This window comes from Bos javanicus, chromosome 18, assembly GCF_032452875.1.
Source record: "Bos javanicus breed banteng chromosome 18, ARS-OSU_banteng_1.0, whole genome shotgun sequence".
NCBI lineage: Eukaryota > Metazoa > Chordata > Mammalia > Artiodactyla > Bovidae > Bos > Bos javanicus.
The window spans coordinates 22,047,816-22,060,646 of NC_083885.1; the positions used below are offsets into that span (position 1 = coordinate 22,047,816).

Below are 12,831 nucleotides of genomic sequence, written 5' to 3' on the forward strand. Positions count from 1 at the left end.
GTTATATTGAGAAAAGGGTAGTTTCCTGCATAAATGACAAAGAACAATCATTCACTGATTTATTGTCTCTACAAAACACACTAGCCATTCATCGTTTCAATCTCTGACTTCATTAGAAACCGTTTTAACACTTTTTCTCCCTCCTGCCATAAAAATACAGTAATCTGCTTAAAAAAAAAACAAACAACAAAACACCTAAGAACAAGTGTTTTGGTTTCCTCTCACTCACCTAGTATGTCCCTCAGTGACAGCAGTTTGTACATCAGTAACACAGTAAGCTGAAGACTGAGGTTCGTTCATTCCACTGCTCCTCCACTTGAAAGTGCTAATAAGCTATGGAAACTGCTTTCTCTCTCATCTCTGCACCCTAACATATGTACAACCGAAACCACCAATTAAGAAATCACTGTAGTGTTGAACTTTGCTTAACTTCATTAGTTTAAATGAATGCAACTTACCTTTAGCATTATATTCAAAAAAATACGTAAGCTTCAAGGTCCCCAATAATTTGGAGTACTGAACTAGATAACCACCTTAAAGACACTTCTGACAGAAGTAATGCATTACGTAAAGAGAGGTTTCCAGAACTTGCTGTTAGAACCTAAGCATACATGGACAACACTGACGTCAGCCACTGTTCACAATGTTTTACTCTGCAGGCAGTCCTTTGCCATTGGTCAGCTTTAGGAGCCGAAGTCCAGCAGGAAAGTGCGTGGTGCACCAGATTCAGCAGCTCTTAAGTCGCTACCGTTTTCTCTTCTTTACTGAAAGGTTGTACTGAGCCGGGCTTTACCCATGACAGGCCAGCAACGTGAACGCTTTTATTGTGCTGTTCTTCAGGCTTCTTCTAGGCACAATGAAAAACAGACATACAGACTGATAAGGAGATTTCAGCATCGTACCAGTCTGTCTCCCCAAAGGCCACTGTGTACACTCAGTGGTCACCAGTGAAGATATACTTTAGAAAGGAAACAGCAAGTGAACCTATTTCTAAAATGGCATCTACTTACTTTCTGAGTCAGCATCTTCTCTCTGGCTTCATCATGGACAGAAGGATTCCATGGAGAAAAGCTTAAGGAAGAGAGAAACACTAAAGAACGGCTCACGAAATTTAATGTCCATTTTTAAGCCCGTTCCCCAAACAGAACTTAACAAGGAACAGTCTTAATCAGTTGTCAGTATGTACGTTTCAGACATTACCTAAATGATTTTCTCACATAATTATCCCTTACAGAGCACTTTTCCTGGGTTAGCTCACGTAAGCCTTGCAACCACCCCTGATGTCCTATTACAGATGAAGAAAGCAAGACACGGTAAAATTAAGTAACTGCTCAGGGTCACCAAAGCCAATTAAGTGCAGATGTCACCCAGTCTAACTGCAAACCCCAAGCTCTTGAACACTATACTACGCTCCTCTCTCCCAGCAACACCCATGCTGCCCAACAGCTAAGTCACTTCAGCTCTCAACACTCTTGAAGACACTTCCCCAACACACACTAACAGTGCTCGGGGAACCCATGATTCGGACTGTTCACTCACACTGATCAGTTTCCCTCCTTTCACCAAATCTGTAGGTTGATGGGGTAATGACCATTTAAGAGGGGCTCCAATTGGAAGGAAAAGTCCTGACACTTGAGCAAGCACATTACCAGGATCTTTGAGAAACCAAAGTCACTCCATAGCTTGCTCCTGGCACAGTGTCACCCATGTAAAGCAGAAATCAAGTTAGAAATGTTGCAGGCTAGCAGATGACTCACTTTCCTTTTAAATCCCCATTCTAAGGCCACCTGGAAAACAGAAGCCCAGTACTCCAAGTGTAGCTTATCTGGGTAATGTACCACTCACCTAATTGCATAGGGGTCTTCTATTTTAGGTTGATCAAACAAGCGAGCAGTGCACACCTTAACACTGTCGACCACTTTACTTTTAAAAAGCTGAATATCTTTCTCGTACCTGTGTCAAAAGTTTAAATCAAAAGGTTACCAACACGACCTCCTCGGCTGTCTTTTCAAATGTATCTTAAATGACAAAGCAGAGTAACATACAGTACTGCAGCCTCTGGGTTCAGGGGGCTTGCCGTATCGATCTTGTAGAAGACTCGCCTTGCGTACATCAGTACTTGCCAAATGTGGTTATGGTTCCGCCTAAAGGGAAACACAGCGGGGTGACTGAGGCTTCCCCTTGCTGGCTTACATCACCACATGCAACTATTTACTGACCTCCATTTTGCAAACGCTCTCTTCACATCCAGTTCACCTGAGGCGGGATCCACTAGCGGGTGAAAGACGGGAACATCGAACACCAGACGCTGCGGTGAGAGAGAGACACTGCCTTTAATGGAGCAGCGGCGCTTGTTAAACCACACACAGATGCTGTAAAAGGAGCTTCAGGACAAGGCAGTCTTGCTGCTTAAAGTCAAAGAGCTGCCTTGAGAAGGACATTTAAGTACTTTCACGATTTTCCTGTAAAAGTGAATTTTGCAGTGAAGCAAAGGGAAAGTCGCTCTCCTCCACCACAGCGTAACAGTCACCACTCACATGGCAAGTGCTGTACCACAGCTTCCAGCCTCAAAGGCACACCCTGCACAGAGAAGCAAGCAAAGCTGATGGCAGAAGCCAGCAGGGCAAAAGATGGAACAAAGCAAAAAAAAAAAAAATCCCCTCAAAGGACTACACAGTATATAGACAGAACATTCTGGGCAACTGAAATCATAAAAGTTACGAGGTCCGGAAAAGAACCAAGACATCTTGAAAGCCCCGTTCAGCCCTCCTCACTGACCTAGCAATGAAGCCAGAGTGTATCCCCAACTTACTGGACAGTCACCATCTGGGTAGTTATCAGGGATGTAAACTGTAAACTTAAATACGCCATCTTGATAAAGTCCATGCCGGATGAATATTACTCCAAACCACACTGCAGGACAAAATAGAAACAGTTAAGGGCTAAGTTTGCGTCAGTGGAATCAAACATGCTATGAAAAGAGGGAATGCTTCTTACTTAATGCAGATCGATAAGATGGCTGCACATAGACACCTGGTAACTTCTGCTTCACAACCAAGGTACTAAAACAGAAGCAGCAGAACAGTGAGACTGGAGGGATGTGAAGGACACACACAGACCAAACCACCCACATTCATCTTTTAAAGAAGGAACAGGTTCTCAAAGGGGACCGATGCCCTGACCACGTAGACGGAGTCATCACAGTCTCTCACCTGGCCCTAACTGCTGTCTGTCTACTGGCTTCATAACATATGCGTGCAGAGTAGCACAGCCAAAATAAGGGCCCCAGATTTAGAAACGAAAGCCAAGCAGGGATTCACAGTCAAGTTTTCCTCCTAGAAATCAGCTTCCCCAAAACACCATCTTGTAAGCTAACCTGTATAGTTAATGCTGGACATCAAGTTTTAGGTCAGTGAGAGTTATTTGTAAGGTTATTGCTTTTGTGACCACGGACAATAGATCTTACCCACACACATTCAAAAGCTCTTTGAAGGTACAGTTTTAGGTAATTAAGACATTAAAATTCCATGGAATTTCCTTCACTTGGGGGTCATTTTAAGTGTGAATGGGCAGCGTCTGACTGTACTCTGCTCCTGAATTCACCCCCAACTCAGGCCCTTGAACTCTGCAGGCCTCGGCGTGGGAGCCGGTGGGAGCTGAAACAAGGGAAGACAGGCTGCACTGGCTCTTCTGGGACCTGGTCGTTCTGCTCTGTTCCCTGCTGCTGAGCCACGAGCCTACACAAGTCATGCTGTGACTGGACCTCGAGAACTGAGGGCCTTAAAGCACATTAACCTGCCAATCCTCAGTTTTACTGAGAAGAAACTTATTAGATCTCAGTTGACATTTTATTACCTATTTGCTACCACACTTATTTTTTAATCATTTTAAAGTAGTTATTCCATTTTTAAATCACTAAAACTCAGCGCATCAACAGCAGTGTGGATGGCAGATGTATCTCCTACAGAGGTTTGCCAGAAAGGCAGATTTTGTGGCCTAATACAGCAGACTTAACACCACAATAGAAGTCTGTCCAACTCACTGCCTTGCCTCAAACACAGGCGTCCATTATAAAGCTACCAGCTCATGCTCAGCCATTCACACTGGGGCCTCAGACCCTCTGACCATTACATTAGTAAAGAAAGGGGGCATTGGAGGATGCTTTTAAAACAGCTTCATGGGCAAAGGCATTTTTAAATGACTGAAATTCAGAATTAATTCTCCAAATTTGCTGCCTATATCACAAATGACCAATATAACAAATGCCATCTGCACTCACTCACTGCGTGAGCCCCTCTGATGGGCCAAGCACTGTTTCATCACTACCAGGCTATGCAGAGGTGCCCATCTCCTCACAATCTGTGGATGGTACAAGCTCAGTCCAATCTGTGACTTCTGTGACTACTCAAGTTCTTACACGGAGCCCAGATCTTTTAAAACTTCCCAACTGCCTACTTCTGCCGTTGGGGGTCCTACAGAATAACTCAAATCCTCTAACTGATGGGCCTTCAAATATATGAAGACAGCTTTAATAAGTACTTTCTAAGTTTTCTCCAAGTTAGCGCTTCCTGTTCCTTCAACTGTTGACTCCTATGGTCAGGCTTCCTGACCTCTGCCTCCTGGGACTAGCCTCTCAGTCTGTCAGGAGGCCTCTTAAGGGTGATTGCCAGAATGGAGCACCAGCCTCCAGCTGCATCTGACCCAAGAAAGAATAGAGCGCCGCCCTCCCACCGTCCTGCCCTCTACAACAACCTCTTCAGGGGGTGAATTCCGCACCTCATATAAAGGCAGACCAAAATTAAGTTCCTGGATGCTTAATAAATCTCAGTTTCTCCCTCCTCTTGCTTTTCAAAACAGACATGGAAATTAAAGCACATATTTGTCTTCGAATCTTACTTACCCAAGCTCTCAGTAAGAACTGTTACTTTTAGAAGCAGATATTTATATACCACCACTGAGGCCTTGGTGAAGAAAGATTACATTGCCAGCGACAGAGTCCATCCTATATACGTTAAGGCTCATACTGAAGGGGGATGGGTTTGACCGTCAAGATTAAATGGCTGCTGTTTACTTGAGTCCATCAGAATAAATTTCATTCTTCACATTTAAGGGTCATTCAAAATTTAACCGGATAGTTTCAGAACTTACAACTCTGCAAGAAGGGAGTACTCCAGGTAGAAAGGTCCGTAGGAAGCATGCGTGCCATTTGTTGACTGTGTTGCTGGGGCAGGAGATGTAGGCTTAGTTATGGGCAAAGCATTTTTGGGAATAGAAGGCAGCTGTTTCTTTGGAGCAGTGCGTGGAGGACTGGTTTTCACATCCCCTGTTAATGTCTTCTCTTCACCATCAGACCGCTATTCAAGACGAAGTGGTGAGAACATTTGTTAGGATGATTCTTAAATCATAAGGCCAAGTGTGATGCCCTTCAGTCCTTGACTGAAAAGCTGGAATGACTCTTACAGGGACCTTCTAGCACTGTGATCGAGATGACCTGGAAGTCTGTTGAGTGGGCAAGCTATTACAGAGAGCAGAATCGAGCTGATGCAAGACTAATAAACTATTAGAAAAACTCATTCATCAGCTGTATCCTATAGACAACAAAGCCAATATTTATAGGATTTACATGAAACAAAGAAAGAAAGGGTTTCTCTTCAAGGTCCCAGAAAGAGGGCAAGGGGTTACTACACAATTAGACCAGATTAGAAAGGTGCCCTGGCATGCAGATGTAGGAAATTGGGTGCTAAGCATCTCAAAACAAATAGTGTAATGACTGAAATTAGTCACTCCCTGATGTCAGCACTTTGGTTAGAAACAAAGGGTGAACCTCTTCTCTCACGCGCATGGGTCTGATTTTGATCTGGTCCCTAACTGGTAGGTTTTCACGTTTGGACTACCATTAGCATAAACCGTCATTCTTAGTCGAAGACAAAGGTCTAAATGATTCAGAGACTAAACTACCACCCCACAGGTATTTCCTTGGCTCCAAGACCATCAAAGGCTGTATCATCACCTGTATTAAAAATGTATACAGTATCAGGTACAGAAAAAAAAAAAAGATTACAAGGGTATTTTTAGACATGGAATTATGGGTGACATTTTCTTTTTGTTTGCATATTTTAAGCTTCCCTAAAACATATTTTATTTTACAAGATATTTTAGTTAGATAAATTAAACCAGTGCTCTCAAGTCTGACTTGACCACATTGGACTGGCCTTTCCCAAAACTTCTCTAACCATGAAATCTTGAAGTTTGTAGAAAAACTACCTACAATATGTGTCACAAATTTCATCATGTGTGAATATAACCTAAAAGTCAAAATAACAGAATTTTGATTATCAGAATGGTTTCTGAGATGTGATCTCGGTCTCAGAAGCTGACTTTAATCAATGAAATAATTATTTCTCAAAAGTAAAACCTAAACTAGAAAACCAAAGTTAATTCTGCTAAGACAACAGGCAACCTTAATATGGATTATTCTGGCCTCTGTTTTGACACAAATGGGTTTCCTCCCTAAGTTCATCAACTATACCTACTTTGCGTACAGAGCTTGTAGACATGCTCCAGAAAGGGTTCATAACGTGTGCTCCAAACAAAGAAATTCAGTGGTCTGTGTCATCAAATTCTTCTGGCCTCAGAATTCACTTCACCTTAAAATGAGACGGGAAAACAGAGAAACATACTGATACCAACAGTTAAGACTTCTGAAATAGTTAAGAGCTAAATCTGAACCTCTAAACAGAAATACAATAGAATGTTATATAATATGCAGTTATAAAAACCTAGGGAGAAAGCCTTCAGAAACGGTTTCCTTCTACACCCCCTCCCTCTTCTGACTCCAGTTTCTTTCCCATCTTTAAATGCCGACAGGAATCTGTGCACTGAGTCTTTGGCCAGGATTCAGAATATTCAGTAACACAGTTCAGCTCTGGTGCCAGCAGTGCAGAAGATATGGACTAAACAGTTGCTACTAGCAGAATATCTAGGCATTCGACTGCTGGGAAAGCCAGGTTCAGAATGCACTGTACCCACAGACACAAAAGGCCTATCACAGTTCTCAGGGTTATGGGAATTGAAGATCCACGGGAGTTGATTTAAACGTGTCTTAAACAAGTGTCTTAAATACAGAATGATTCTCTCCAGCAAAACTAGCAACCAAAAACAAAGCATGAGAGACACAGAAAACTGGATCCTGTTGGGACCATACAGGACCACACACACACAGAAAAACCCGATCTTTTCAACTGCTTCAAGTGTGGAAACAGCAGGACTATGCATTTAAGGAATTGCCAAGCAATATGTACAAAAGCAACAGAAGGGGGCCAAAGAAACCTTTCACAAACACACATCTTCCACCAAGGCTTCATGAAGTGGATAAGAAACCCTGTCTTAAAGGTCACAAAGTCAGTGGGTCATTTACTAACAATACAAGGGAGAAGCAGCAAGTGGAGCTGTAAGGACAGCAGCTTGTCTGCTCTGGTCACATTCTCCCCAGGCTCCATCATGTTTAAAACAGAGCTCTGCTCAATTCCTACTTGCACCAATCAAAAGGCTGAAGGTGAAAAAGGTCAGAGCTTAAACAGTATTTTACCAAATTTATAAGCAAGTCATTATAGTAGGATGTGCCAAATGTCCCCCATTCAGCAACAATTTGTTTCCTGCTGAGCTCATACACAGGTGGGCCTCTGATCCTGCCAGTGCCCATTACTGCTGTTCTGCTTTCCAAAATACAGTGCCACCCAATAATTAAAAGAATGTGGGTTCTGGTTCTTCCACTTACCTAATGACTTAAGCCCAGTAAGTAGCAACTTATTGCTGAGAGCTCTCTGCAAACCTGGTGACTATTATACAAGCCAAAATGGCAGGGCACCAAAACTGTAGTGGGGGTAAATGTTCCTGTTTGGTGCGAATGAAAACACGGTTTTCAGATCCAGAGTAATGGGCAGCACCCGCCCGCTGGGTCAGACCTAATTTGACAGGGGAACCCTGTTCCCCTGGAACACAGTGCTCACCACCACGTAAATTGACTGGGGTGGATTACTCACCTGTAAGGTCTCTTCCAAGTCTAATACCTAGTAATTCTATGACTTTGCCTTTAAGAATCAAATATTAATCAAACTTACCCCCAGGTTCCTCCTGTCTTTAAGAAGGAGGTATTGTCTACTACTGCCTTTGTTTCCAGCAACGACATAATCACCTAGAGAAACTGCAGCACGCTTTTCAGGAGTAACTACATCATTTAATAGATGTCTACTGGGCAGGTACAGCATTTTTCCAAGATGTGACACAGATGGAAGAAAACACAGGACAGGTCCTAGTCATCCCGAAACAATTTAAAAATCTCTGCTGATCTGGTCGTACAAACAACAAAAGACTGTCTCTTAATATCATACAGCTGAGAAGTCGTAGCTTAGCCTATACGAATTATCCGCACGTGTACTGAGCCAAAACTTGAGACAGGCGGTGCTACCTCCTATGCCTAAACAGGCACATCATCCCGAACAGACTTAAATCACACGTTAAGAGGTGGCAGAGGAGGACCCAGGGAGAAGATGAAAACTGCCTCGGCCCCGGATCTCTGGGGACAGCCGGGACGAGCACCCTCGCCCGGGGCGTAAACCCATCTCCGCGCACGTAGGGAATCTGGACAAACCTGTCTCGGGATGATGTAAGGCAGGAGCCAAACCCTGTCCTCGCTGTTAGCTCGAGGCCGGCCCCGGGCCCGCGAGACCCTCGGATGAAGGGACTGCGGTCCTCGGACGCTACCCTCAAGCTGGAAGCAGGGACGGAGCCGGGCAACGAGGGAAGGCCCCGGACGGGGCGAGCCGGCCCGGCCCGCCTCCCCTCCTCAGACCGGCCCGGCCCGGCTCCCGGTCAGCCCTCAGTGCCAGGCCCGGGGGTCGGCGGCGGCCGGCGTAGCAGGTGCCTGCAAACGCGGACAGGTGCCCGGCCCCGCCCCCGTGTCCCAGCGCGGCCGCCGTCGCTACAGTCTAGAACCCCCGGCAAATGCCGGGCCTGAGGACGCTGGCGGCCCGGGTATGAGGACTCCACGGCCCTCGAGCACCTACCACAGCCTGGCAGCGCACCTCACCTCGGTGTTTTCAATGCAGTGCTCCCAGCGGCTGAGCGCCGTCGCAGTCCCACAGCATCTCTGGCCGCAGCGCCAGCCCAGCCCCTGCCTACTCTCCGCCCCGCCCGGCCCTGTTCTCAGCCTCCGGCTCCGCCCCGCAGCCCAGCACCAGGGCCCGGATGCTTCCGCCCAGCCTCGCGGGGCAGAGTGGTTCCTATACCTGTCGGTCAAAGACGTTCTTCCGGGGGCGTTGAGGCGGTGGCTCTAGGTCCTGCCAATCAAATCTGCTCGGCTCGGGTGGGGCCGCGCTTGACCCTCCCCTTACGTAACAGCGCCCGGAGAGAAACGTCAGTCACGGAAGTATCTGTCCCTGCGGGGGAGGCGGCGGTGGTGGGGTGTTTAGCGGGGAGGGGGCGGAAACAAGTGCCCGGACATAATTGGTCACAGCGTCTGTCAGTTACCATTGAGACCCGCCCACGGGCCTGTGCGCGGCCGCCGCTGCTAGTCGGGAAGGCTGTGACTGCGGGTTTCCCAAACCTGAGTCAGGGCTGGGTAGGGTCGCGGAGCCGGGGTCCCGAACAACGAGCCTGGGGGCGGGGCCGGCCGCCGCCCAACCGCCCGGTGCCCGCCCTCGCTCGTCCCTCGGTCTCCGGAGACCGCCACGTCTGGCCCACTCGGGTCTGGCCGGCCCGCAGTGGGAGGGACTGGGGCCGCTGTCAGGTTGGGAGAACTTAGGAGAACGCTTGGTGTATCCTTGAGAAATGCCCGTTTTCTATGTCAAAGAATAGAGGAGCGCATAGGTACAGAAAATGGGACTAAACTCCCAAGTCACCCCATGGCAGTAGCCTGGCTGCCAGAAGGGCTTTTTAAAAGTGTACCTATCGGACCTGACCTATAAAATCCGAATCCGAGGGGCGATGAGTACCAGGAATTTACATTTGTTGTAAGTTCCTCTGGCGATTCGGGTATGCCTTGAAGTTTGAGAACCTCTTGCACGGTAACGAAGCTCCTGGTCCTCTGATTTTTAAATTTTTATTTTTTTACCTAACAAAGGTGATCTGGAACATCTTCACTACATCTAACCCCTTTCACGGGAGTCGTTTCAGACTGAATAAAGTCTAAACGCAGCCATCTGATTCACAAGGCACACCCTGTGCTGGCCTCATTCCCATATTCCCATCTCATTTCCCACGTTTCTCTCCGGCCTCATTCTGTGGCGGTTGCCCTTGGTTTTCACACCTCCGAGGCTTTTCTTAGAATGGTGCCTACTCTTGGGTTGCTTTTCCAATCCCCACCTAACTCGGGATCTTATACTCAGAAGAGGAGAAATGTTCTCTGATCTGGCTGTTTTGTTCAATTTTTGGTGGCCTTTCACATTCTGGTAAAATGACCTTCTTGTTAAATGGCAAACAGCCAAACGCTCCTAACCCCAAGGGTTGGTTCTGAAATCCAACTTCCTCCTCTAGTGAACATTCCTGAGCCACTTCCGTTTGTCCAGTTAAAACACACTGGGGAATGTTGTAATGCCCTTACTATTAGTGCCAGTCAATATAAAGAGGAAGAGAAGCAGGAAGTCCTTTCTCCTGACCACAGGTGATCTCCCTTGGCACCTCTCTGACCCAATCCCTCCTCAACTTCTTGGCAGTCTCATCATTCTTTCCTGAACTTTTTTTCTGATCCCACCTTCTACCCTTCTCCTTGACAATCTCATCTCTTCCCTAAGCTTCACCAAGGACTCACATATGTTTCTCCAGTTCAGACCTCTCCACTGAGCTTCAGCATCCATTTGGCACTGGATGCTTCAGACACATATCAGAATCCTTATAGCTGCACACGCCAGAAAATCCAACTCCAATCGACTTGCATAGCAAGGAGATTTGCCTCATATGGGAGGGCAGGGTCCGGTGGTGGCAGTCTGGACTTCAGGCACTGCTTTCCTTCCAATGCCTGGATGGTTCCTTAGACACACCCAGGTGTGACAATGGCTAGCAAAACAGAGAGCACCTGTTTCTTCCACGGGTCTCTTCCACAGAGCAAAGATACGTTTCCCAGAAGCTCCCCAGAAGCAATGCTCTCGTTTCAGTGACCAGAAAAAGTCACACGCCAGTCTCTGCCCACAACAAAACCAATCAAGGTCAAGTGGAATGAGTCTGCCACGATTGGCTAGGGCCTCAGCAAGATTTACCCTGGATCCCTGGCCTTTAGGCAGAGGAGTGACATGATTGGTTTGTATTTTGAAAAGGCTCATGGAGAGGGAAATGGCAACCCACTCCAGTATTCTTGCCTGGAAAATCCCATGGACAGAGGAGCCTGGTGGGCTATAGCCCATGGCGTCGCAGAATCGAACATGACTGAGTCACTGAACAACAACAGCTTTGCCCGGAGAACAGACTGTGGGGGTCATGAGAGCACTTGGGAAAACATTGTAGTAGTTCAGCAAGAGACAGCTGCATGAATTTGATGGTGAAGATGGAGAAGTGAATGAGTTCAGATATTCAAGAGGTGTATGGACAAGTCAGGACTTGCCCATGGATTAGATACGGGGATGAAGACTGTCATGGAAGAAGCCTAGATTCTGACTTGAGCTACTGGATGAATGGTGAGGACTTTCACTAAGATGAGAAACAGTAAAAGCCATGCTGTTTGCAGGGGTGGAGGGATGGGGAAATAGTTCGGTTTCAGTTAGGCAATGTTTGGGGGTGTTTCTTTAAGTTCTCTTGCCTGTGTATTGTTAACCATTTCCTCCTTCTTCTTGGCTAACAGAGCCTTGATTTTTGTTGAGAAATCCTTCCCTTCAGTGGTTTCCTGTTCTTGGGGCAACATAGTCACCGTGGGCCTGGCCTGGCAGGGCCTATCTGTCCAGCCCCATAGGCCCCAGGCTCCAGCCACTCACCTTCTTCTAATTCCTTGGACGTGTGATGCTCTCCCAGTCTGCCCCACCGCAAGAGGGGGCTTGGGTGTTCCCTTTGCCTGCACCATCCTCAAAGAGTCGGGACACAGCAGCTAAACAACAACACATGTCTCACCACTTCCTGAGGGCAATTTTCTGTCTATGTGGGAGATGACTTGTTAGTATCTATCTTTATACTATATAGTAAGCTCTGTGAAGCAGGCACCATGTCTGTTTCATTGTTCCTGGCCTCCCCAGCATCCAGTACAATGCCTGCCTGTGGTGGGTATGAAACAGATCCTTGACAAGTTCAGTTCAGAAGCAACTCAGTTCAGTTCAGTCGCTCAGTCATGTCCGACTCTTTGCAACCCCATGGACTGCAGCACACCAGGCTTCCCTGTCCATCACCAAACTCCCAGAGTTTGCATAAACTCATGTCCATCCAGTCAGTGATGCCATCCAACCATCTCATCCTCTATCATCCCCTTCTCCTCCTGCCTTCAGTCTTTCCCAGTATCAGGTTATTTTCCAATGAGTCAGTTCTTCACATCAAGTGGCCAAAGTATTGGAGTTTCAGCTTCAGCATCAGTCCTTCCAATGAATATTCAGGACTGATTTCCTTTAGAAGTAACTACAGTATATTTAAAATACTGACCAACCTGCATGCCCCCAGATCTGCACCAAGAAAGGAGCTGATTATGAAAATGAGGATGATTTATTTAAAGGGAAATGAAAAGGTAGCCTTGAGGTACCATTTCTTCAAGAATAAGATATAAGTACTAAGAAAAAATAAAAAAGCTACTGACCCTAAACCTTACCTGTAAAACATTTTTAATCACTTCATATTATATTCATTAGTCTAACCTTTTGGAGC

At 46.4% G+C, this 12,831-nt stretch overlaps 2 protein-coding genes across 7 annotated transcripts in view; one reads left to right on the plus strand and one right to left on the minus strand.

Annotated features, from left to right (window-relative positions):
* The window catches only part of RBL2 (RB transcriptional corepressor like 2), a 51,206-nt gene extending 46,316 nt beyond the window's left edge, over positions 1-4,890 (plus strand). Inside the window, exon 23 of the mRNA XM_061387202.1 lies at positions 2,252-4,890. The gene's annotated coding sequence lies outside the window, so the exon portion shown is untranslated. The remainder of the gene's footprint in view (positions 1-2,251) is intronic.
* AKTIP (AKT interacting protein) lies at positions 46-9,375 on the minus strand. Of its 6 annotated transcripts, none has more exons than XM_061387205.1 (10): positions 9,288-9,375; positions 6,534-6,647; positions 5,149-5,354; positions 2,998-3,062; positions 2,813-2,913; positions 2,220-2,308; positions 2,046-2,144; positions 1,846-1,953; positions 1,011-1,071; positions 46-847 (listed from the first exon to the last, which is right to left on the minus strand). In XM_061387205.1, exons 2-10 carry the CDS (start codon positions 6,573-6,575, stop codon positions 737-739), a joined length of 882 nt encoding a protein of 293 aa, XP_061243189.1. In that variant the 5' UTR covers positions 6,576-6,647; positions 9,288-9,375; the 3' UTR covers positions 46-736. The 6 variants fall into 6 exon arrangements, with proteins under 6 accessions (XP_061243189.1, XP_061243193.1, XP_061243188.1 ...); XM_061387209.1 differs by lacking the exon at positions 9,288-9,375 and adding an exon at positions 9,089-9,176 and having other exon boundaries at positions 46-844; XM_061387204.1 differs by lacking the exon at positions 9,288-9,375 and adding an exon at positions 9,089-9,176.
* Between the last annotated feature and the right edge of the window lie 3,456 nt (positions 9,376-12,831).

Coding starts and splice junctions, on each gene's coding strand:
- AKTIP (XM_061387205.1), bottom strand. CDS start 6,575: ATGAACCCTTTCTGGAGCATGTCTACAAGCTCTGTACGCAAA. Junction 2,309..2,812: donor ACCCAGATGGTGACTGTCCA/GTAAGTTGGGGA, acceptor CTCTCACCGCAG/CGTCTGGTGTTCGATGTTCC. Junction 1,954..2,045: donor AACCCAGAGGCTGCAGTACT/GTATGTTACTCT, acceptor CTTTTGACACAG/GTACGAGAAAGATATTCAGC.